The sequence below is a fragment of the Glarea lozoyensis genome (assembly GCF_000409485.1).
Source record: "Glarea lozoyensis ATCC 20868 chromosome Unknown GLAREA11, whole genome shotgun sequence".
Lineage (NCBI taxonomy): Eukaryota > Fungi > Ascomycota > Leotiomycetes > Helotiales > Helotiaceae > Glarea > Glarea lozoyensis.
In genome coordinates this window covers 959,205-983,064 of record NW_007360985.1, presented here as the reverse complement: position 1 = coordinate 983,064, position 23,860 = coordinate 959,205, and the positions used below count along the sequence as shown (strand labels likewise).

At 48.1% G+C, this 23,860-nt stretch overlaps 7 protein-coding genes across 7 annotated transcripts; 2 read left to right on the top strand and 5 right to left on the bottom strand.

The window, feature by feature from the left end:
- Positions 1–2,000: 2,000 nt before the first annotated feature.
- On the bottom strand, positions 2,001–3,224 carry GLAREA_11235 (Nucleotidylyl transferase; the record flags this gene model as incomplete). The annotated part of the gene is made up of 1 exon (XM_008079424.1): positions 2,001–3,224. One exon carries the CDS (start codon positions 3,222–3,224, stop codon positions 2,001–2,003), a length of 1,224 nt encoding a protein of 407 aa, XP_008077615.1.
- A 343-nt stretch (positions 3,225–3,567) lies between these two features.
- GLAREA_11234 (WD40 repeat-like protein) lies at positions 3,568–5,772 on the top strand (the record flags this gene model as incomplete). The annotated part of the gene is made up of 3 exons (XM_008079423.1): positions 3,568–4,563; positions 4,621–5,230; positions 5,279–5,772. The coding sequence occupies 3 exons, from the start codon at positions 3,568–3,570 to the stop codon at positions 5,770–5,772; spliced, it is 2,100 nt and encodes a 699-aa protein (XP_008077614.1).
- Positions 5,773–6,356: 584 nt separating this feature from the next.
- On the bottom strand, positions 6,357–7,721 carry GLAREA_11233 (uncharacterized protein; the record flags this gene model as incomplete). The annotated part of the gene is made up of 4 exons (XM_008079422.1): positions 6,357–6,621; positions 6,718–6,784; positions 6,841–7,399; positions 7,581–7,721. 4 exons carry the CDS (start codon positions 7,719–7,721, stop codon positions 6,357–6,359), a joined length of 1,032 nt encoding a protein of 343 aa, XP_008077613.1.
- Positions 7,722–8,742: 1,021 nt separating this feature from the next.
- GLAREA_11232 (F-box) lies at positions 8,743–10,677 on the bottom strand (the record flags this gene model as incomplete). The annotated part of the gene is made up of 4 exons (XM_008079421.1): positions 8,743–8,972; positions 9,020–10,207; positions 10,335–10,457; positions 10,599–10,677. The coding sequence occupies 4 exons, from the start codon at positions 10,675–10,677 to the stop codon at positions 8,743–8,745; spliced, it is 1,620 nt and encodes a 539-aa protein (XP_008077612.1).
- A 4,477-nt stretch (positions 10,678–15,154) lies between these two features.
- GLAREA_11231 (Translation proteins SH3-like protein) lies at positions 15,155–18,525 on the bottom strand (the record flags this gene model as incomplete). Its single annotated transcript, XM_008079420.1, has 3 exons — positions 15,155–15,816; positions 15,866–18,125; positions 18,235–18,525. The coding sequence occupies 3 exons, from the start codon at positions 18,523–18,525 to the stop codon at positions 15,155–15,157; spliced, it is 3,213 nt and encodes a 1,070-aa protein (XP_008077611.1).
- A 343-nt stretch (positions 18,526–18,868) lies between these two features.
- GLAREA_11230 (NAD(P)-binding Rossmann-fold containing protein) lies at positions 18,869–20,733 on the top strand (the record flags this gene model as incomplete). The annotated part of the gene is made up of 5 exons (XM_008079419.1): positions 18,869–18,901; positions 18,948–19,055; positions 19,666–19,694; positions 19,813–20,449; positions 20,515–20,733. The coding sequence occupies 5 exons, from the start codon at positions 18,869–18,871 to the stop codon at positions 20,731–20,733; spliced, it is 1,026 nt and encodes a 341-aa protein (XP_008077610.1).
- A 1,073-nt stretch (positions 20,734–21,806) lies between these two features.
- GLAREA_11229 (alpha/beta-Hydrolase) lies at positions 21,807–23,471 on the bottom strand (the record flags this gene model as incomplete). The annotated part of the gene is made up of 2 exons (XM_008079418.1): positions 21,807–22,853; positions 22,905–23,471. The coding sequence occupies 2 exons, from the start codon at positions 23,469–23,471 to the stop codon at positions 21,807–21,809; spliced, it is 1,614 nt and encodes a 537-aa protein (XP_008077609.1).
- Positions 23,472–23,860: the final 389 nt, after the last annotated feature.

Below are 23,860 nucleotides of genomic sequence, written 5' to 3'. Positions count from 1 at the left end.
CGAATGAAGTTGCATTGCAGCGCCGGACCAGGACTAGGAAGACTGGAGCGACGTGGAATGTACCCGTCGCGGCACAGTTGGCTGAAGAAGCGACATGTAAGTAGATAAAGTGCAACTTTTCCTCCGCCAGGTCTGAGTTTTCCTACGTGAAGGCAGGTATCTGGTCATATCATACGAAATATGCAATCATCGCCGTCTGCTGCTGCGTCTTATCAACACGGCGGACGAGTATAGTCAGCATGCATCCCTCTGCACCACGCCGTACGGAGTACCTAGGTAGGTAGGGCAGGCCATGAAACCGCATCGCTCTCGATGAGTGGTCGACGTGATGGGCGCTTAGCACGCGGCCACCGCTTCGCATGGCTGGCAGCTGGCATTGGGAGCGAAAGCGGTCTCGTGCGATGGGTCGCTCGTGCAGATCCGCAACCGCCAGGAAGTTTGCCACGGCCATGGCCGTGGCTCACGTCCCTTCGTTTTCTTAAGAAGTGGAGAGGAGTTGTGAGTTGTTGAGTTGTGAGCCAGTTGACCGTGTTGACGACGTAGAGGTTGTCCAGATTCAGATCCCAGATTCCAAAGTTCGCATTTCCTACTCCCCAGCTTAGTACTCCGAGTCCCGGAATTCCTTTTGCGCACGTACTTGTCGGGAGCGGCCCGAGGCTTCCAGGTTCCTATTTGACGCCGGATGCAGTTGCAGGGCAAAGCAAGGCTCATCTCATCTGGTCGTGGCTTGTGTGAGACGAGGAGATGCAGAACACATCACACTCCGAGAATGATTGCGATTCCGTTGTCTGCAGGCAAGTCTGCTTCGGGGCTGATGAGACGCTTTTGGACAATCGAAGAGCTCTGCCGTAGGTTTCGTCATGTCACGTCACGTCAGAGGAGCTGTATGAAGTTGAATGATCCTTATCGCATATTTGCAGCTTACAACAGTACTAACGCCATTCATGCCGCGGCTCTTCTGCCCTGCCATTACCTATAGCCATCTCGTCGCTTCGAAATCTCGACGAAGCGCTATCTAGGTATTCGTACCATATGGGCCCTTTGGGGCCCATCCAAAGATCGTCCGGGAGAGGAACACGATCTATGGAGATCATATAGCATCTGCGTTCTGTGGGTTTACGGAAGATCTGCAATATGGGTGTGAACCTTACTTTTGAGACACGGACCTTGATTCTTGGTTGTCCTCTATATAACAGTATATCCATCAAGAGACTGCTCAGCTAAGCTTCACCAAAGTCCCAGTGGCTGAGAGACATGCCGGAAAAGACGATAGCATTCCTTCCACTCCCTTCTTAAATTATGTAGACACATCATATATCCGTCGCCTTATTGGTTTGGAATTGGATGCAGCATCAGGTGGCAAAGTTAATGCTGACAAGGTTGAAATTGGTTGTAAGATTACCTGTAGCACTTCTAGGGCCTTATGAACAGACTGTTCAGCACCGAGGTGATTCCCATTCATGTAACAGCTTTCGTCTAGACTCCGTTGAATTGTGCCATGGGATGTGTTCAAAAAAACTCCCATCACTTTTGGTTACGCAATCCTCCACAGGCATGGCAAGCGAACCTTCTTGGAAATGCGAGCCTCTCCATTGATCCCAAATTGCGTGGAATCCTGGTTCATACCTCTTTGTTATTCAGCTGAAGTCTCGCGGCGACAAATGCATAGCCGTAGAAGAAGATGGTGGGGAGAAAGACAGATGCATCATGCATGTAGAGTTATACTCATGCCTTTAACTAATTTCAATAATCTTGATACTGTAACTCCGGTCCAGATAACTGATCGAAAAGGTGTCATCCTGCAAACTTCTGCTTATCCCGCAGAGTATTCATGCATGATGAGAATGCAGAAATTCTTATTACCCTTCTGAAACTAGCGATTGTGTACTGCACTGGAAATTGGTATCACATCGTGTCGAGCAAAGACGATTTTCATGTACTTCTCTTCAAAAAGACAACCCAAACTGCTGGTAGTGTATCGAGGAAACATAAGTTTGTCTTCATAATGACGAACCTCGCGAGGTCTCGGCTATTCGCTGGCGGATGGCTGAACTGCTGATCTTGGACTCGAAACTTGTTTCGCTGTGACCACTATCTTCTTCTGTGGCACGAAGAACATCGACCTCAAACACTTCAAGAGCTCTCCAGCCTTTTTCTGCTCGCTTCTCGTTGACCGCTTGGCCACCAGACTTTGTCTCACCGGACACCACGAGTGCCGTTACACTTTCGTCTGTGATAGTAGGCCCAAAAGGATCCTGAATCTCAACACATTCAATTGTCACCGAACAAGAGTTGAGTTTTGTAAATATTCCTTTCCCATTTGGAACGGGTTCGTTCACCTCCTGGATCTCGAGTTCTTTCTCGCGGCCAAGCCGCGTGAAAGAGAGCACGGAAACTAGAAAATCCACAACATCATCCTGTCTCTGCTTCCAGCTGCTCAAATATTCAGCATGTTTCTTGTTCTTCAGCAGTTGATCTCCGGTGATGCCAACAATCAGACGAAGTGGTATCCTCAGGGTGTCGTCGTGGGGTTGGAGTAATAACGCGGTCGCTGTTAGCAGAAGTTTGTGCCCGGCGTGTAAATGGTCGAACGTACCACCAACAGCAACGACTCTATGGGACATCGAGGTATTGGAGCTGGCTTGTACTGGAGCCGGTGTGTTGTTCCTCATAATGACTCCACCTCCAACACGATACAGATTGCCATTTAGAGGAGGTAACTTTTCGCTTGCAAGACCTGTGTAGGCCGCAAGAAGATGTTGGCCTTCCTCACCATCTACGTTGTATATGGTACGCCAATGTCGCCGAGTTAAAGCAAACGTGGGGAGGTCAATTATTGGGCCCATAGTACCGTTGTCGAGAGTTGCCTTTCCTTGCGAAACTACTCGGGTTCCATCATAATCCAGTAAGAGCACCCGAGCATCTATGGATCCGGGGGTACCGCAATCGACATCAACAGCAAGTTTCGCGCAAACTACACAAATGAGACTATAGATATTGGCAAGCAGGTGTTGAGCATCACTCCACAGTTCAGAACGGGGTCGACTGAGTCGACTTTGGAGTGCCGGACATGGGAGGACAACTTGAAGAGTTGTTGTGTGAGGCAGCCTCCCTAGAGCTGACACCACAGCCTCAATCGGCAATCTATAGGCTGCGTAAATCGTTGTCGCATCTATTTCAGTTGGCGGAGCAGGTAAGAGGAGAAGAGAGGTTGACGGTGTCATGATGGAGGCGTGGTGAGCTTGGAGCTGGCCAGCACACAATCGTAGCAAGAGAGCGGAATTATTCTCATTACTCGTTCCCAAATTGAAATGAATGGACCCAAATTGACGAAGAGTCCTTCGTGAGTGAATCAATCAGGCAGTCTCTGATGAAGGAGAGAAGAAATTCCCAGTTACCTACTTCTAGGTTGGAACTTGGGAGTTGCCCCTCCTCGCTAAGCCGCAAGCGCAGACGAACACATGCCCATACATCGGCCTCGTCGTCGTCGTCGGAGAGCAAAAGAGCACTACGCCCAAACGAGCATTGTGCCTGCTCTTGTTGATATCTTGACTTATGTGACCTAGCATGCCCTTTCACCACTCTAAATCCTCGAATTCATCGCAGTCACAGAATGCGCAGCAAAACCTGCCCTTGGGAGCTGTCGCTGGTATTTTGCAAGCAGCGCAACCCTTAGGATCAATCGGCGCGCCAACTGGCAACCTGCACCAAGCATTGTCAAATCGAACAAGCACCACCAGCGATCGTTTCGTGAACAACACTTCGCACTCGAGCGCGCCTCCAGCAACCCGTTCCGAATTCTCCTCAGCATACGGTTCCACCTCCCCAAATCCGAACGCAGTGGTGCCATCGAGCAGCACTGTGAACCAGCCGCCTCAATTTGATACCTCGAGACATACTCGGCCTGACGAGCGTCGCTCACTCCCAAGTGCCGGCGCAAACAATATGGCTTCGCAGAGAGGCGCCTTATCTCCACGGGACTACACACCAGCGGGCCCTCGCATTGGAATTGAGCAAGCCACGCCCGAATCAGCTCAATATCACAGTGGTGGGCAAGTCCCTGGATCTCTACAAGCCGGCAGGCCTGGTCCAGTATCATCTAACTCGGCGACCTCAGTTCCAACAGGCGCTCAAAACATGTCTCAAGATCAATACAGTACGCCTTCTCGTTCCTCGGGCATGGGATCATCTCATAATTACACGCGCTCGAGCCCAGCCGGGTTCGAGGGACAAAGCTATGTTGGAGGATACGGTGCGACAACCCCTGGCGGTAACGATTTCACCTCTCCAACGAGCTCAAAATATACCCCCCAAAATGCGCAGCGCAACGTGTCGAATACTCCTCTCGGTCTTGCGGATATCCGTCCTCGTGCGGATTCCGGTCTGGAAAGTCCATCTGGAGCGAATCCATACTCCTATGATGGAGCGAACGCCGTACCTACAAACAGTAACTACCTAGCTCCCTGGGCAATCTACGCTTTCGACTGGTGTAAATGGCCTGCTCAAGGTCGGGATGGAGGAAAATTGGCTGTCGGAAGTTATCTCGAGGACGGACACAACTTTGTAAGACATTCTTTACCTCCGGAACGCTGAATAGTTACTGATCACTATATACAATAGATTCAAATCCTCGATTCCCATATCACTCCTTCCCCTTCTGAATCATATACCCCAGGAGCTTCCAAATACGGTCTGGACTTTGTTAAAATCGCCGAAGCAACACATTCATATCCAGTAACAAGATTGCTTTGGGAGCCACCTTCATCGCAGAAGCAATCGACGGATTTACTTGCCACTTCTGGCGACCATTTGAGGCTATGGTCGTTGCCATCAGAGACACCACTTCCTTCTCCAGGGAACAATATAACCCAAAGGACAAACCATGGACGGGATCAGCCGGCGAGTAAACTCACGCCATTGGCTCTCCTCTCCAACTCAAAGACACCTGAACACACCGCACCATTAACGTCACTGGACTGGAACACCGTGTCTCCTAGCCTGATTATTACATCTAGTATAGACACCACATGTACAATTTGGGATATACCGACCCTCACGGCCAAAACTCAGCTGATAGCTCACGATAAAGAAGTGTTTGATGTCAGGTTTTGCGCCGAGAGCACCGACGTGTTTGTCAGTTGTGGTGCGGATGGGAGTGTTCGAATGTTCGACCTAAGGAGTTTAGAGCACAGTACGATCATTTACGAACCGAGCTCTAAAGACGATAAAGGTATGGGGAAATATATGTACTAAAGAGAGCTATATTAATATTCAGTAGATACGAGTCCCGGTGGTGGAAGAATAAGTCCTACGTTGGCACAACAAACAATGTCATACGCTCCACCTCTACTTCGATTAGCGGCATCTCCTCACGACCAACACCTTCTTGCTACCTTCTCTCAGGACTCCAACATCATCCGGATTCTTGACGTGAGGCAGCCGGGCCAGGCACTGTTAGAACTTCGTGGTCATTCGGCCTCCGTCAACTGCATTGAGTGGTCCCAATCCCGCCGTGGAACACTTGCGTCAGGTGCAGACGACTCTCTGGTTCTCATATGGGATCTACTAAGTCAAAGCACCGCACTTGCACCACCTGGGCCGGCTTTGAACGGAGCCCCTCTGCCAGACAACAGTAGAGGTCCTGCCGCGAGCTGGCAGTGCGATTATGAAGTTGGCAACATCAGCTGGGCACCACATAGTGGTCTGAACAATGATGGTTCTAATTGGTTAGGTGTTAGCGGAGGACGTGGTATCTGGGGTGTCAAGCTCTGAATATTCTCATCCTGTTGCACGTTCTGACACTAATCATTCTGCAAACGCATCCTTTCTATGCCAAGGAGGGACTTGGCACGTGGTCCTTGCATTGAAATGTTGATATTACAGCGCTGCGGGGAAGGGAACATATAAGGTGCTGAGAATGAGGATGATCCTTAAACACGATGAATGAAATAGCTGGCGTGTGCTAGCTTAATGAAGCTCCGAACCAGTTCATGATAGCGCTTGAGTCTGTTGACGGCATGGGAAAAGGACATGGAGGGGCCGGTCGCGCCCGATTCCCTCTATAGTATTGGAGTCATATTAAAGGCATAGAAGATTATAACTCCAATACCAGGTGCCTGAAAATACGCGCTGAGCTTCGTGATATCTCAAGTCGACGTCTTACCGAGGACCAGGCCAGTTCGTTCTTCTCTTTGCATGTAACCCGGATTCAGCATCGCTACACCAAATCATGTAATCTATTAGTGAGCAACTGCATGTTGCTTGCCTGTCTCATCTTTAAACTCTCCCAGGTATTCTGTCCTGTGTATCTCTATAATCCAGCAATACAGCACACTCTGTTTTACGCGGCTACGCCTTCAATCTACATCATCGTCATTAGTATAGCTCGTCTTCTCGTTCTCTTTACCCTCGGCCTTGGCATTCGACGCTGCAGGAGCAGGAGTCTCTCCATTCTTAGCAGCTTCATATCTCTTTTTATCATCCTCGCTAAGCAAATCTAGAGGTTTTCCTCCCTCCACACCCTCTTTCAAGGTTCCATCCTCGTTTACGTCTTCTTTCAGATATAGCGTGAAGAGGACGACGAATAAGACTTTGTCCGTGGCGCGGTTCTTGAGCACATATCTGAGCGTATGTGAGCGCTTTTGTTCCCTAAGAAGAAGCAAAGAGTGTTGGTATGATTGTGGTCGAAAATTAGCAACATTAGCAAATTAAACTTACCGAAGGCCTTGTCCGTCCCAGTATTTCATGATGGGCATTGTGAAGCCGGGCAGTCGAAGGGCGAAGTCTGGGAATATTAAATCAGCGCGTATCCAGGTGAGGCCGAGAAAATCGAAAACCTACCATTGAAATCCAAATAAGGATTATAAAAGTCACAGCCGTATGCTACCCCTTCCTTAAAACTCCAGGTTTTCCTGTTTTCCTCATTCAAGAAAAACTTCTTTCTCGCGGCAATTGCATCTGGAACACCAATCTCTTTCCTGGCTGCTATGCCATCGGCATCACCGCCTTCTTCAAAAATCAGTCCAACGTCTTCTACCTCTTCCCCGTCGTCATCATCCTCTTCATCGTCGTCTTTGACCTTTTCTCTGTCGCCCACACTCAAAATATTTACTGAAGATGCAGCAGGACCATACAAATACGGCTTATCAGCATAGACATCCCCGTCAAGTCCTGGATCAACAGCCCACTTCACAATTTTGAACGCTGTACTGAATCCTGGTGGCAGCCGATCGCGGATTGGGTGATCGAAGTCGTTGCCAAATACTAAGTCGTTGCCATTTATAGTGGATTTCGGCGTAAATTTGAAAGCAATTGAGTATTGATCTTTTGCTGTGTTGTGGGGTGGGAGGTCGAAATATGGAGAGGTCGAGGGAGACTCTCTGGGAAGTCCGCGGTAGTTCTGAAAAACAGTCAAGTCAGCCAGGTCTGACTCAACTTGGATATTCAAAACCCGAATTCTGTTTGCTAGTTCGCGAGACAATCTTCTGACTTTCGTTTTCAGAAATTCTCCGTCCCCCAAGACAGTGAGCTCCAACTCAAATCTCCTACAGATCTAAGGGCAGGTTCTAAATATCACATACCTGTATCCTAACGTTTAATTCCACAGTAACATCCTCACTTTCTATCCTAGTCGTCTTCGGGGAATTTACTGGAACGATTTGATGTTTGGTAATGTCATACTCCGTTCCCGTAGTGACCTGGAGGATGTAATTGTGCGCCATTTTATCTAATTCCCTGTATGTTCCAAGGAGTCGACTTTCTGCGGCTGGCTGCCCTGACTAAATTCTGTCCAAAAACTCGAGTTGCTACAAAGGTCAACACGCATCTAAACATGTTTCGAAGGTGTCTTACTGAATGATCAAGCGGCAGAAATTTGAGATAGCAAATGATTAGGAAATCACTGTATTCCTAACGTCTGTATTGTGCAAACAATAAATTGCACCTCGTAGACTCGTCAAAGCCGCTGTCGTCACGAAGGCAAAGCATCCCCTCCAACAAAAGTTTTGCCGTCGTGGGAACAAGGATGAAGGCGGTGACCTCATCGCAACTGACCTTAACATGTGACACACCTCCAGGGCTCTTCATCCCACGACACTCAACCACCGTCCATTTGAGCCACATTTTGCTGCATATCTGCAACAATCAATATCGAAGATCCTCAATTTAAGCTTAATCAAAAAAGCTAATTACCCAAATTAAGGCACTCTCGCCCCTTAAACAGCCGTTGTACACCTACCCAATGGATCAAGGGAAGCATGCAAACCACTATATTTTCGACTCCTCAACAGTGATTAGTTTCGACAACAAGTCTTGGAGCCGAAGGACCCCTTGGAAACACCGATGATCCATCAACAGACTAACTCCCACCTTCTCAATTTGTATTTTACGTGAGTGAAAACGGCCCTTGTACATATACGAACTTGCGGTGACCTGAATACCCGGCTTGTTTATTATGCGCATGAGATATGGAGAAGCTGGGCTAATCCACAAGCGAGGAAGTTGCCCGAAAGGGGCGCGGTACGATTGCATTTTGGACATGGGTTTCTAGGAAGAATATTATTCATGGTCGAATACTATACAATTTCGCTCTTGCGTTATCGAGAGCTAAGTATTCTCCTGCTCCCCAACGCCGTGGCTATGATCCCCGTCATTTCGCCATTCAATTATGTAGTATAATGCCAAAGATTATATCCAGAATCAGAGTTCAAGAAAACTGTACAAGCGATATGTTTACGATGTGACTCAGTGGTCTAGAAAAGAGCCCACAAGGTGCCCATCTCTCAGAGTGGCGGGAGGCGGGTCATTCAGAGGTGACAGGAATTGATCGATGTCAACCCGTTGATAGAAGCTGATGTGTCCAAATCCGACCCAATACTGAGCCAATCTGTCGTGGCTTATCATGATTAGCTGGCTCTCAATGTATTTGGGATTTCTGAACATTCGTGCTGCGATATGCCCTCGCGATTTGACCACTACGTCGTGTCAGTTAATAAAGTTATAATACCGGTGATTGACTGACCTCGAGCACCCTTGAACCTCTCTTCCGTAGCATTTCTGATAAAACCACCGGATCCAATGTCGTCGGCAACAAAGGTATACTGCCCGCGAGGGATATTTGGATCGCCAGTCAGTTTTATCGCCTCTAGTTTTCCACGATAATTACGCTCTATTTTCTTGCGAGCTTCCCACTCATCCACAGTTTCATCTTCTGCTTGCACCACAGATGTTTCATCAAAGGGCTCTTCATCATCTGGCTGATTCATGAGCAGAAACTCGCACCCGTGACCACTGTAGTCTCCAACCCAAATACCCCTGAATGGCTTTTCTTCTGTAGGTGTGTACAGGCTTGGGTCGAGTGTAGAATAAGTATGTATTTCCTCGCCGAGATGTACCCCTGGTACACTCCGCCCTTGATTATTGTTCATCTCCATCCATCTTCGAACTCGAAAGGCCTGGTCTGTAGCCTCAGACCGTTTTACAGGACGGTTACCAAGGGGTACAAAGCCTTCATCTTCTCCAATCCGCACTCTATGCCTTGCGGGGATGGCTTTAGGGGGCCAATAGTCCACGTTCTCGAGATCATTATCAGGCCACGGCCGAGCAGGAATGAAATTTGAGAACACGCCATGTGGCTGTCTTTCTGCGTCGATCCGCATTGGAACTTCTGTCGAGGATCGCTGAGCCGATGCCCTCAACCTCGAAGACCTCCTCAGCGAGTCGGTTTTGGGCAAGTCGAATTGGATAACAGGCTTGTCCATGTGAAGCCGAGGTCGTGGTGCAAAAGAGTGGATCAGAACTTCATCGTCCGCTTCCCACGGGTCGAAGGCGGTGACCTCTTTCTCTGCGAGCAAACGATAGCCTTCAATGCACCCACGTCGAGGATCGTATCGGCAGATGATTATCTTCCCAAGCAGGAAGTAATCCGAGAACCAAATCTTGTACTTGGTCAAAAACCAGCGAGGATCATGAGCCATGTACAGCTCTCGATAAGTCTTGCAAGGGCTTGGCGACTTTAGCTTTACTCCAGGAATGTTCTTTTGGACATGATGTTGCCAGCAAATGTCTGATCTCGCGTGCTGAGATAGTGCTCTACAGGTGTGAGAGGCAGAAATAAGGTCCTCTGGTTCAAGTAATTGCATAATAGTGTCTATCAGTTCGGCCGGCAATGTTGAGAGAAGAAAGCATTTATCTGGATGCGACGCGGCCGCTACATCTTTTGGAGATATCAATCGTCAGCACCGATACTCTATCAAACAGGCTCGTGCAGTAAAGAACGAGGCATAATCGGAACACAGATACAAGAGATCGGGGTAAGGAGGTCAGAAAATACGTACTTATTAATCCATGGAGGGTCTGATGGTTGGCTATTCCAACCGACTCTAGATCCTTCAGTCTTTGAGCGCGGGTTGATGTTTCTGGTGTGTCGACTGTTTCCAAAAGAGAAATGTTTGAGTCCACTGAGGCATTTGGAGTCAGCTTTAGTTGTATCTTGATATTTGTGATACGAAGATTCAAAACGTTTCACTTGAGACTGTTTTCGAGAAGCATAGAGAAGCGTTGCTGTAGGCAAAGGAGCTGAGCACACCAACAGTACTTACCACCGGGATCGACACGGCCATGCAAGTAGACATCGTTGTTGTTCATAGAGAAGACTTCTTCATCTGGCATGTTGGGCATGTTGGAAGGCTCTGGAGAAGACGAGGAGCAACGCATCTTGCCTCGTTTCTGGGTAGTTGCCCGAGACTTGTCACTCAGTTCTCTCTTTAAGATTTCTTCCGACTCTCCTTCTGAGTATAGTACGAGAGTTCCCAATGTGGAAGGTCCTAAGATCGGCAAAACAGCTCAAGGGAAGATTTTGTTTGATCAGCCTCTGGCGCTGCATCGATACATGACCGTCTCTCGGAAGCAATGACCTTGTCGCCTCGAGCCTGTGCGCTCGCGAATCTCAACAATCGCTCCGAGATATCTGGGGACTGAGCAGCGGTCCTGGGCTGCAGTACGCCACCGTTTCTTGGGGGTGAAGGGGCAGACGGCCGGGGGTGAGTGATGGTGAGGAGAGCGAATGGACGATGCTCGAATAGAATTGCAAAGATTAGAGGTGTTCTTCACCAGCGCTTGGCAGCCACGGTTGATGCTAAGTTGCAAAAGTGGTTTTGAGCTTCCTCTTTCGGACGAAGTGATGAAGGTACGACTTTATGCGGCAGTTCACAGTCGCCCGATCGGCTTTTGAGCGTAATTCCTGGTCGTCGTGCCCTTAGCGTCCCACTCAGAGCAAGTCTCCTGTGCAAGCACCCAGATGGGTCTCTTGGCTTTCGCTGGAGCTGGTGCTGGTGCTGGAGCTGCTGGCTGCACGCGGGGGGGCGACGGGCGTCAACGCGGTCGGATTTGGTTTGCTCTCCACGCTCGACGTTGGGGTTGTGGAGGGAGTCGTTGAATCTAGACTTGGGTTGAAGGATGGAAAGGGTGTACCTACCTAGGCCGTGCAACCGGGTTCGGAGCAGCAAAAGAGCAGCGATTTATCAGAGGATGACGATAAGTTTGTCGATTCCGTGCCATCATGCGAGACACACCGCCGTAGATAACAAGCAGTCGCGGCTTCGATTCTTAACCATCCAGGTTGTATCGAGTATGAGGAGAAATACGGTACGGTAAGGTACGAGGGAGAAGGTCGAAAATGGACGGCAGTACTCAGCCTAGCCTTGTTCTTATCAGCACGACATGATTATTGACTATGCCGCCGTCGTGCTGTCTCTGGCCGTCTTGTTGCCGCAGATGGATTGTGACGAGACAGCTCGCAGATGTCGTGAGCAACGGCAACGGCAACAGAACCATGCGACATGGTCTTGAATTTTTGGGATGCTGGTGGATGCGAGATGCGGTCGATGTGATTGTCCGTCCGTGCCTCTTCCAGCGTGGGCGGGAAGAAAAGAAGACTGCAAGGAGCTCTGACCACCCTCCACCACCCTCCACCGCTGATAAACTGAGAGACTGTCCCAGTCCATCGGAGCCGCGGAATCCTCGTGGCGAGCAAGCATGGGAAATACGCAGATGCTGTCTCGAGCCCGCGCCGTATCAACGCCGTATCAACGCCGTTGCCGTCTTTTATGACGATGAGTTGTTCTATTGGTGACGACTCGAGAATCAATATAACAGTCTTTCACAGCTGCATCAATCAATCCAAAAATAGCAACACGATGGGCACTATTCAACTGTCTTGATGTCGCGTATGCTCCCCGCTTCCCATTTCGACTGCAAGCCCGGCTGCCAAGAACAGGCAGGTATGCTTTTGCTTTCCCGTGTGGAAATCGACCCGCGGCGGCGGGAGAGCCTGGAGATTCTCCATGCCTGTCCCAGCACCTGCCACCGAGACCGGAAACCCTCCATTGACGTGCTTGCTTACTAGATATGGGGGTGGTTTAGACAAGTACTCTCCAGAATACTCTCCAGAATACTCTCCAGAATACTCTCCAGAATACTCTCCAGAATACTCTAACCTCCAAGCCTTAACAAGAGCAGCCGAGGTCTAACTACTCCTTCTTAGCTGATCAGACTATCACAATTGTCCATCCACGGCCTTGGTGAAAGACATTGGTGGAAGAACGACTGAGAAAATGACGACGCCACAAATAGCTAATCAGCAACTTGGACAACTTCTTAGTGCTGTACAATCTGCATGCACTTCGTTAGAAGCAACTTCCCTTCCCCAGATTCTGTAACTTCAACCCTTCAAGCTTCAGCAATTATTTCCGCTGTCACCCATGACCTCCTTACTCCCCATCATCAACGATATCATTCCAATGGTCATACCGCGTCCCGTGCATGTCACTAAGGCATCCGAGCTGGATGACAGCACTGGTCAGACGGAGGGGATGATTCGAAAGGGGGCCATTGTCAACAAATCTGACAAGATATGCGCATCAGGTTCGTTGCTTCTATTTTCTTGATTCTGCCGCCCTCCCATGTTGCCGAGATACAACTGTCAATGACCGCAGAAAGTCTACGTACCATGATTTTAATCATATACCTGCGCTCACTGCTATCATGCAACAGACCGCTGTCTTCAAAATGTATCGCTTTGGGTTACAAGCTTTCCATCATAAGATTGAGCCGTCTTGCACCAAACTTGGCTGTCTTGTTTCATTGCTTAAGTCTAGCCGTTGGATGCCTACAGTTTTCTACTGGCTATCTTGTACAACAATACTCATGTAGGAACCTTTACCCCACCAACACGGCTGCAACCTGACCAGATGAAGACATTACAATGCTCGGGCCCGCACATATGACTCCGCTCTGGAGATAAGACGACGCAGGCTCCCATGACTAACCATCATTTTATCTCGTTGTCACAGCCATTGTAATTTCAAAAGGCAAGAAAATCATCATCGCTAACTGTGGATGAATATCAATAGTCATGATTGCACATCCTCACACGGCGTCCGCGGTTCATCATCACGGGTAAGTTCTACGCTTTTTTAATATCTCTTTCTATCGAGGTGGTTCGGGCATTATCTTTTGGTACTATTTAACGAGGCGAGTCTCATAATATCTGCGAAATACGGCTGGACATCTACATGATTATCTGTCTGCGGCTCATTCATCGTTTTGAACGGAATAGCAAGAGCTTGCCAGGTTTCTTACAAGTATAAGACATCTTAAGATCATTTGATTCTGATCCTGAAATGATTGTAAATTTCTGCAATGCTTAGATTACCACCAAATCGTCAATTTAGTTAATGTAGTACCCAAACTCAACTCAACTCATGATCTAGTAAATCAAGAGTTGTTTGAGTAGTTTGTAACTCGATAGTATACCACGAATTGTCTCAGTACTTAGCAATCCGGCATCAAGAGCTGCAAGATATAGATGATATTTCAATTTCATCATCCTGTACGAAGCCTATTGTGTATTACATGCAAGAAAGTTTGAACGTACATTGTCAGAGGTCTGCTAGATCATTGATGACGACCACAAACTGAACAGTAATTTATTAGAAGAATTCGAGAAGCCTCGGAGTCTATAACTTAAATCGCAGTCCATATTCTTCTCGGTCAATGTACTTTCTCAGACGGTTTAGGGTCATTATTATGATGTGAACCTTTTCTTGAAAACCTCGACATGAGGGATGCCAGATAGCCCAAAAAATAAAAGTTTCTAGATCTTGCGAGTCGTCAAATCTAGTGTTGACTTCATCCGTGAAAGACACTCATAGACCCTCTGTCTATGTCTGTCGCGTACATTTGTATATGTGTAGCATGATTAGAAGCTTTTCCTAAGAACCAACAACTTACAGTCATCACCATTCATCACCTTCACATCCACACCTTGATTTTCTTTTCTTTTCCAACACTCAACCTCAAACTAACGAGTCTCCCAGCGAACAAGAAACCATAATCTACGCCGTCTCCGGCCACGGCACCAGTATATCCTCCCCTCTCCTCCCCACCTCTTTTCTCTCCCACCCCACTAACCACCCCCCAAGTAATATCCGACAACGGCAAATCTCGCCAGAACCTCTCGCCGGGTGACTTCGCGCTTATCCCCGCCTGGGCCGAGCACCAAGAGGTGAATGAGGGGGAAGAGGATGTTACGTGGGTGATTACGCGTAGTGGTGGGGAACCGGTGGTGGTTAATTTAAGTGGGTGGGGTGGTAGTGTTGAGGAGGGATAGGGGAGGATGAGAGGAGAGGACTGGGATGGGTGGTTGTGTTTGGGGCTTTGGGTGTTGTGATGTGGTAGATTCATGTGATATGGATTTTTTTGATGTGGTAGAGTTTGTTGTACAAATTCGGATGTATAATTGAGCTAAGTATAAGTTGGCTGTTGCTAGCAACCGAAAAATCGTCTGGTACTTTAGACTAAGTTACCACTAAATGACGTGTCATCTAGATTACTGCCAGCCCAGCGGTGCTCCTTCTACTAAAGTTCCAGTACGATTCACTCTCTGCTTCAGTTAATAAAAACAGTTGACTTTATAGGACAGTATAACATGGGCTATCAGTTCTGGAATTAAAACCATTGTGATTTCGCTGCTAGATATAATACACCATATGACCATGTTTGATGCTAAGTATCTTTTTGTCGGCCCAGAAAAACAAAGAAATCAACGCCTACCATGCGAAGTGTATCAGTCAAATCCCGGCGCAGCCACAGATGTCTATTCAACATATCTTGGTCCGTCGTCCTGCCAATTCGCCGCTGGAGTTTCTGGCATACCTCCGTTATAAGCTCCTGGCGTTGGAGCAGCATAATAGCCTTGTGGACCACCAGGTGTTGGAGCATCCATTGCTTGAGGTGTAGGTGCACCCCAACCTCCACCTCCCCAGCCTGGAGCAGGCGTAGGCGCGCCCCCTGGGGTAGGGGCACTATAAGGTGCTGGTGTAGGAGCAGAATAGGCGCCAGGTGTAGGAGCGTTGATAGCTGCAGGAGTAGGTGCTGACATTGCCGCACCTGGAGTTGGAGCATCGTACGCATTTGATCCCCAACTATTACCACCAGAGTGATTGCTAGACCCCCAATTGTCCGCTGCAGGTGTCGGTTGATAAGCTGGAGTCTTGGAACCCCAGGCATCTCCTCCACTGGTACCACCACTGTAGCCAGGCGTTTTAGAACCGGCATTGAAGGCATCATTAGACATCCCATATGCTGGAGTTTTGCCACCTGCTGACCACGCAGGAGTTCGATTACCACCACCATACGAAGTTCGGTTACCATCATAAGGGTTGACTGTTCGCGATCCATCAGCCCATCCAGGTGTTCGTCCTCCATCAGCGCCAGATTTCCAGGCTGGAGTTCGTCCACCATTGGCCACTGCGGGTGCTTTTTGGTGTTAGCTTTCATCACATTATCAGGATCTCGTAAGACTTACTTCGTCCAGCGCCCCATGCCGGCGTTCGCCCTGTGTCCCCACCTGGTGTACGACCACCGTCCCATCCACCACCACCAGGAGTTGCACCGCCAAAACCTCCCCTACCGCCACGCGGTGTAAAGCCGCCCCTGCCACCTCTTGTGCCTGGATCGATACTCGCTCCTGTCAGTTTGTCTTTAAATGCTAACGCATCCTTGGGCACATTGACTGTTTTGTTCTTGGTATGAAGTTCGACACGTGCGTTATTATCCGACGTTTCTTTCACAATACCGAGAAGTCCTTTATACGGGCCCTTCCGAATTGTGACAGTCTGACCGATAGAGCGATCTCTGCCAAATGACTTTGGAGGAGCCATGTCTCCTCCAGCGCCCCCAGCGGGGTTACGCTTCATTGCTGGATTCATTGAATTCAGATCAGGTCCAGCGCTGGCTTGAACAATACCCTTCGCGGTCACGCTGTTGACCGCGCTTGTGCGCGTAACAAATATACCGGCGTTAGTGCTCTGTGCCGGGTTGCGCAGGAAGAGGTACGTCCGGTAACTGTGTATGACCTTTCCTGTCCTCATTTCACCGCCATGCTCTTTGACATTGTCATCCATGTTGATCTGAGCCCCTCCGCGGTCAGTTGCAACCGCTCCTCTTCGCTGTTTTTCAATTTTATTAGAAATTTGTGAAGGCATGACTGTCCTAGTCTGGTTGTTTTGGTCTAAAACGACGAGTGACTCTCTGTCAACCTTGACAACGCAAGCAACTGTGGCTGGATCTAGTTGAACCAGATCCCAAAGCTCATACTGGCCTAGAGATGAAGCACCACCAGAGTCGCTGGCTTCCCGAAGGTCCTTACTGAACACTGTAATTTCAGAATTATTCTGATCGCTAAGAATTGTGACACGGTCTTCGGCGATTTTGACGACCATACCGACTTCATCGCGGTACCGACTGCCACCAATGACTTTGACGTGGTCACCCTCTCTGAATCTTTTCCGAAGTCCCTTCACCGGTACCTCAATCGTCTGCCCTCTGAGCGCGCCTTCTAGAACAGCCATAGTTACAATGTCGCCTTGAATTGACACCGCTTTACCTTTCACTCCTTTCTGCTCACCCTCGTACACCTCAACAATATCGCCGGGAAGATATGATGCATTAGCGGTGCTCGCCTTGAGACTCGCTGCCAAAGCGTTCAGATCGATATTTTCCGTCCCGTCATCCCCTCCAGATGAAAATCTCGTCACTTCCTCCAAAGTTGGGGTGACATCCGCGACCTGGATGGCTTGGATTTTGATATCTTTTTCACAGAAGCCATTGACGTACTCATCTCCATAGTATGTCCAAGTTTTGGTTTGAGGGTTTCCAGTAAGATATTTTGCGTGCCGCTTTTTAGCTTCGACCTCAGAGAAGAACCGTGATGGTGGCCGAGGACCTGCTGGTGCTCGCTTCCGTTTGCCATTTGGTCCATCCAGTGGTGCATTCAAATCTTCGTGCAATCCATAATCTAATCTGGGCACATATCTGACTCGGAGCTCTAGACCAGTATCCGTCACATCAATAACCTGAGCAAGATCCCCAGCATACTTAGGAGGTCGCTTCAACCGCACATAGGCTCCAGGCTCAAGCGGTGGAGTTTTATGAACCCTCAAAAGATCGGGCATTTCCTTAATCGCAATCATTTGCATTTTAGTCCGCGGATAGACGTTCATTAGGCCGTCGAGGGCCGCCATGATATCGGAAGCGCGCTGCGCTTCGACATAAATGAAGCCTTTCATCACCGATTGTGTCCCACCGCGTTCGAAAGCAGATGTTATAGCCAGTTCGTCCTTGGTGCCGATTCTTTCCTCGATACGTTTGATAATAGAGAAGACTGCCTCTCTCTCTTTGCCCTCCTTGCAGCGAACAGCCCAAATGCTTGGATCATTGATACTTGGTAGAAGAAGCCTCCTCGGGACAATATCTGACTCTCCAAGACCGCGACTAGATCGTCCTTTGTTTGCATATCGTTGCCGTAGAATTTCCGCCTGCTTCTCTGCGTCCATGCTCGCCTCCATCTCCCGCCGCCTGTCCAACTCTCGATGTCGTCTGTCATCGGTCTCGCCGCCGGCTGGCAAATCCGCAAGATCATCTGGATGTGTATCTGCAATAAAGTTCTTGCCCTCTCCGAGTTCATCATCATCATCTTCATCCTCGTCTTCATCCTCGTCAACTTCGGCTTCAACATCAAGGAATACATTGCGACGGTCTCGCTTGACACGTTTTCTCTTTGGGCCCTGAGGAGGATTAGCAAGATCCTTGGTTTTAGGCAGACGCAAAATCAGAAATAAAATGTATCATAGGCATCTACCAAGAACTGGTAGTCGAGGAGGATAAAATACGCACTGCTATTTCCTCTTCATCTTCGTCTTCTTCATCGTCTTCTTCGTCATCATCGCCAGGCTCCTCTTCATCTTCCTCCCCGTCATTTGGCGCCCGGGTATTAACATCTCCTTCATCACCCGAACCGTTGTCTTCTTCTACGCGCCTTTTTGAGGCTTCATCGCGGATTTGCGCGCTCGGGTCTTCGTCTTCACCACCATCCTCGCCATCGGAGGCATCTTGTGGTTGAGGATTGAAGTCCTCTTCGTCAGACTCATCTTCGAAATTGGTATTGAGCAGATTCGCGGTCGACATTTTGCGGGTTCGTAGAGCAATGCGATCCGGGAGAGTTAGTGAAGCTCCTTGCCCGTGAGATTAAGGATACCGATTCCAACAGCACCTCTTTCTTTGATGCTTTTCGCGATTATTCTATCGAGGAACGGTAAGTCCGATGGAAGGAAGAACGGTTGGATGCGGTTGGCAGTCGAACGCCTTTGTGCTTCTGAGAAAGACAGAAGGACAATCACTGGAATTTGGTCTAGCGCCGAATCCGGTTAGCTCAGCCTTGTCTTGGCCAACTCCCGAGCTCCGACGACCAACCCAATGGTAGAAAAGTAGATGTGATCCCTTCTATCCTTTGGAAAGTGGTGGTGCGAGTATGGACGCAGTCAGGATAGACAAGTTTGTTCATGTTCGTTATGGAATTAGTTTTACATTGAGGCGCTAATCAGTTATAGACATACAATGAGATCAAGGTATCAAATGTCGCCATTCCGCAGCGGAAAAACGACGAAGTCCTAGTGACTATTTTCGCTGCTGGTGTTAACTTCGTGGACCTTTTATATGTAAGTTTTCATTAATGACGGAGCCGTTGCAACTGCTTCTTATTTTTGCTGCTTATATTTCAGACCGGCGTTTCTCAACTGTCTTCCAAGTTTCACCTGAAATGCCTTTGTTTCTATTGAGCTCTCACAATTACTCCATGTTCAAAAAGGCAACAATTTGCAAGGCGGCTTTCAATTTTGATCGATATCTTGGTACCCATTTTGACTACCTAGGTCTCGTTAGATGATAAATGCCTATTTTGGAAGATATACAGAATTCGCTTTTGCCCTATCTCAACCACCTTATGTACATCTCTTGGGTTCTGAGGCCATCACAATGTACGGGAGATTTAATGGGGTTTGTGCTTTGCCTTAACGGGTGGAATCTGCTCTTGAAATCTCTTCTAGAAGCATCGAACTTGGTACATGATGCGCCTTTGCATTCTTCCACCTGATTTCCGTTTGCTATTGGTCACTGTCATCTTAACAGTACTTACATACCAGCAATAACAGCAGGAGGGAGCTTCTTCTAAAAGCGAGCCTAGTATATACTTCATTTGTTCCAAGTACTGTTGGAAAATGTCACCCACTGCATATCATTAGTTTGCTACACAAACTCTAATGTACATAGAGACGTTCTGTTTTTCCAGTTGTTCCAGGGTAAGCGTTTCAGGTATATTATCCCTATCATTGTAAATTCGATTGCGTTGGACCAGCGAAATGTAACTTTGTCTTGTCGCTTAGATAAAGAACCACGCTCTGACAGTTTGTAGTCTAGGGGCAAGCACCAAAATAATAGGTCACTTGTCTTGCCACCTTTTACACTTGGTTTAGAGTTTGCCGGCGTAGTGGACAGTTCACCTCCAGGCTGTTCCTTCAAACCTGGGGATCATGTCTTTGGTGGTTCTCTAGGATCTTACGCCTCCCGTATTTCCGTCAAACCATCAGTGCTCCACCACATCCCTTCAAAATGGTCTTTTGCTGAAGCCGCAGGCCTCGCTGCTACTGTGCCGGTTTCCTACGGCGCTCTTATAATGCGTGGCAACATTCGACCAGGAGAGACGGTGCTTATCCATGCTGCAGCTGGTGGTCTGGGGTTGATGGCCGTGCAGATTGCAAAGGCCAGAGGATGTACAGTCATTGCTACTGCTGGATGTGGTTTTAAACTTGAAGTTGCTCGGAAATATGGCGCCGACCATACTTTCAACTACAAAGACCCCGTGTGGTTCAAGCATGTCTTAGACGTGACGAATGGAAATGGAGTGGACGCAGTATTTGATCCAGTGGGACTTGTGGATAAAAGCCTGAAATGTTTAAAGCAAAAGGGCAGGATATTGATTGTAGGGTTTGCAGGGAACATAGAGCAGATTGGCACAAACAGGGTGCTCTTGAAACAAGCGGTCTTAATTGGTTATGTAAGTTTCTTACTCATGACATTTTACCTTTTCAACGTCCCTTTGAAATTCTAATTTGGAAGTAGCGATTCGGAGAAACAGAACGACAAGACCCAGCCGAGACTGTAGGAATCTGGAAAGGGTTGAGGGAGATGATTGACAAGGACCTCATCAAACCAACCGTTTATGATAAGGAATATACAGGGCTTGAAAGTGTCCCGGAGGCGATGACGGATTTGAGTGATAGAAAAGTGTGGGGTAAAGCGATCATTAAAGTCACGCATGATGTGAAGGCTAGGATGTAAAGCGCTGATATTATGTGTGTAATGTCTAATCCGCTATATACACATTTTCAGCGTAAGCAACCCGTTAGAATGATATTGCTATCCTCCATAAACCAGTATGGTCGGCTTTATACAGCATGCCAAGCTACATCATCAGACCATACTATATAGAATGATGTTCTCCTCTCTTCCGCACAGTATACTCATTGTATCCTCATACTTCTCGTCTCAGCCATAAAGCTATCATCGTCGCTCTCCTCACTGTCTAAAATTGATTGAATCATCTTTTTACTGTACACCGGTGCCCGTAGTTGATCGTCTTCGCGTTTGATGTATGCGTCCTGACTAGCTACAGTGACGTTATGTGAGTGGATCCGAAAGGTTGTGCTTTGGGCTAAGACGCCCGTTTTTGTTTGAAAGATGCGACCTGAGCTCACATTAGCTATCAAAATCAATTTTGTCGCTGAAAGGGACATACACCAGATGCAAATGCAACATAAGAAGAGCAAGACAGTAGAGTAGCCGCACATCAAGACGACAGACTTGGCCGATAAGAAAGTTTTCTGCTCTAGGTTATCAAATGACAACAGAGTAGTACAGGAATAAAGGCCAACCTTTTCCGCCTCAATGAATAGATGGATATTCGAGGTGTTGCCAAGATTTTGCGCGTGAGGCGTAAGGAAGCTGCGGTCCTCCATCTTAATATAAATGACGGTCGAATTATAATACCAACGAATGAGATATCTCTAGAATATGGATGGAAGCATTATTGGGCTTCAAGCTGAGCTGTTGGCCGGAGATGCAAAATTTGGGAATCAAGAAGGAATCGCGAGAGGTCGCTTTTTGATTTGGAGTTCATCTCTTTCCACTAACTTGATGGGGTACATTTACTTATGACAGAATATATACAATCTTAACAATGGCGCAGTTTCTAGAAGGCGTATCTCATATCAAGCCCGCCCTAGTGCCTTACTATAAGTTTGGGCCAGATTTAGACTGCATAGTCTGGTGGTTTTAGCAGGCCTTGTCTAGATCTTTTGGCCCAAGTTTTTCTTTCCGTCAGAACTAACTAGAAAAACGACATACAAATTACATCAGCCACTTTCGCAGTAAGCGCGAAGCACAGATATCAGCTTTCGTCTGCAAGTTGCATTGTCGAAAACCTGGGCGTGGTCAAGGTCTTTGTGCCACATAACCTCAATGCCGGTCCCTTTCCAAGTTCTATATTTCCAATCATCATGCGGTTCGACAGAATCCGCGCCGCCGCCTCTTAATCTGAGCAATGAGGGTTCACTGTCGGAGCGATCAAGACTGACCGGCTCGGGTTCTTCGTCTGTGTAGCCACTAAAGGTCGATTCCGAGCGGCCACCTAGATATCTGCCCACAGCCAATGTGTCTACAATGAGATCTTTTCCACTAAGGCTGGCCGTCACCTTCCGGCCCTCAAGGTCTTTCTTCCATATAATGTTTTCATTCCAGAAGAAGTGTCGACTTAAGGTATGGCTAACACCTATGTCCATACTCGCAAAGTAGTATAGTTGATGTTCATTTGCGTGTTTGGGTTGCCGGCGGGTAAAATTGTATGCGACGTCTGGTAAGTGTAAAAGGAACGAGACCGGGTCTACCAATAAGATGGGGCCAATCCGCTTTGCTATAGAAGGAGTTTTCAATAAATGGGTTGAGATCACGGTTCCATACGAGTGGCTCGCAAGGACGAACTTCTGACTCGGACTGAAATGCTGGAGGAGAATTTGATCAATCTCGGCGCATAGCTCATCTTTAGACAAGGCGTGATGTGTAATTCTAAAAGCGACAGGCATGATCTCGATTGCTATTATTCCTATTTGCTCGTTTGGATCGTTGGAACCCAACCCAGCAGTTGAATTAATCTCATTAAGAAAATTGGTGTATGGATAATAGCCAATTCCTATACCATGGACGAAAACTACGGGGAGTCTCGTCGTTGATGTGTGAGGACGATGCCAATATGTGGTATGCTTCGCCGGAGAGTGGTACTTTGTGAAGAGAGATTGCCATCGAAACGGGAACAGAGTGAAAAATCGTGTCAGTTTCGTGCGGTGAAAGTGGAAGCCGTGGTAGAGCAATTTCATATATGTAAGGAAATCAACAAACCCAACACACTACATAATGTCAGTGTGTAGATTCATTTCGGGCGCGTTTAAGGACCTTACCATATACCAGACCAGGCTTCGATGTAGCATTTTCACCTCATCCAATGTCAATCGCAAGCACTTTGCGCTTCCTCTACCATCCTCTATCGGCTGCCCAAGGAGTGTTTCTGTCGCGGAGACCATCTCGTCCAATTCATCCTCGTCATCTCCTGGTGGACCCCCACGGTTGAAAAATGCCCATAAAAAGAACTCCTTCACATTGTCTTTTCGGATGTCTTCCAGTTCTGCCCCCAGAAACCACTTCCGCAAATAGACCTCAGGATCCGAGATGTTCTCGTTGCATAATCTGAACAGCTCCTCTCGCTCATCGCGACTTGGGGGGTTTGGATGCTTGGCTTCGCGCTGAAGGTAGGACTTGTATGGTAGGAAAACGCAGAGGAAGAACAAGGATTCGGCAACAGCTATAATTTCTATGATGAGTGGCACTCCGTATGCAGTTGCTTTGATATTGAAGCCATGAAGAATGAGATTTATTAGGGTATAAAGGAGGGCGATGGGAGCTAGGTAGTGTAATCCAATAATACACACCAGTATAAAGTAGTATTCGGGCTTCGAAGTCCCTATCATGGTGGCTTCGGCAGCAAGAGTATGTAAGGACGCGATATTGGCGCCAGTTTGGCGGTTCTGGCAGTCTTTGTAGGGAAGAAGGAGACGGTGACGCCTACGGAGATCTCAACAGAACGGAAAGCGCGTCAAGCAACACGGCTCTTTGACTACTTGTCGGTTCATTTGAGGTCGGAGAGCCTGAATTGGGTGCGCAGCATGCCAAACGGTTGAATGGAGTAGCAGCGCGTAAATGTGTTGAAATTGTTGAAATTGCATGTGGTAGTTCCAACCCAGCAGCTTTCCACGATCTTTCACGTGGAGTGCCTCGGTCAGAGTCGGTCTCAGGGAGCGGATTGCAAAGAACCTTGCATGTTACAACGCGTGTCGCGGTAGGTGTAACCACTTTTCCG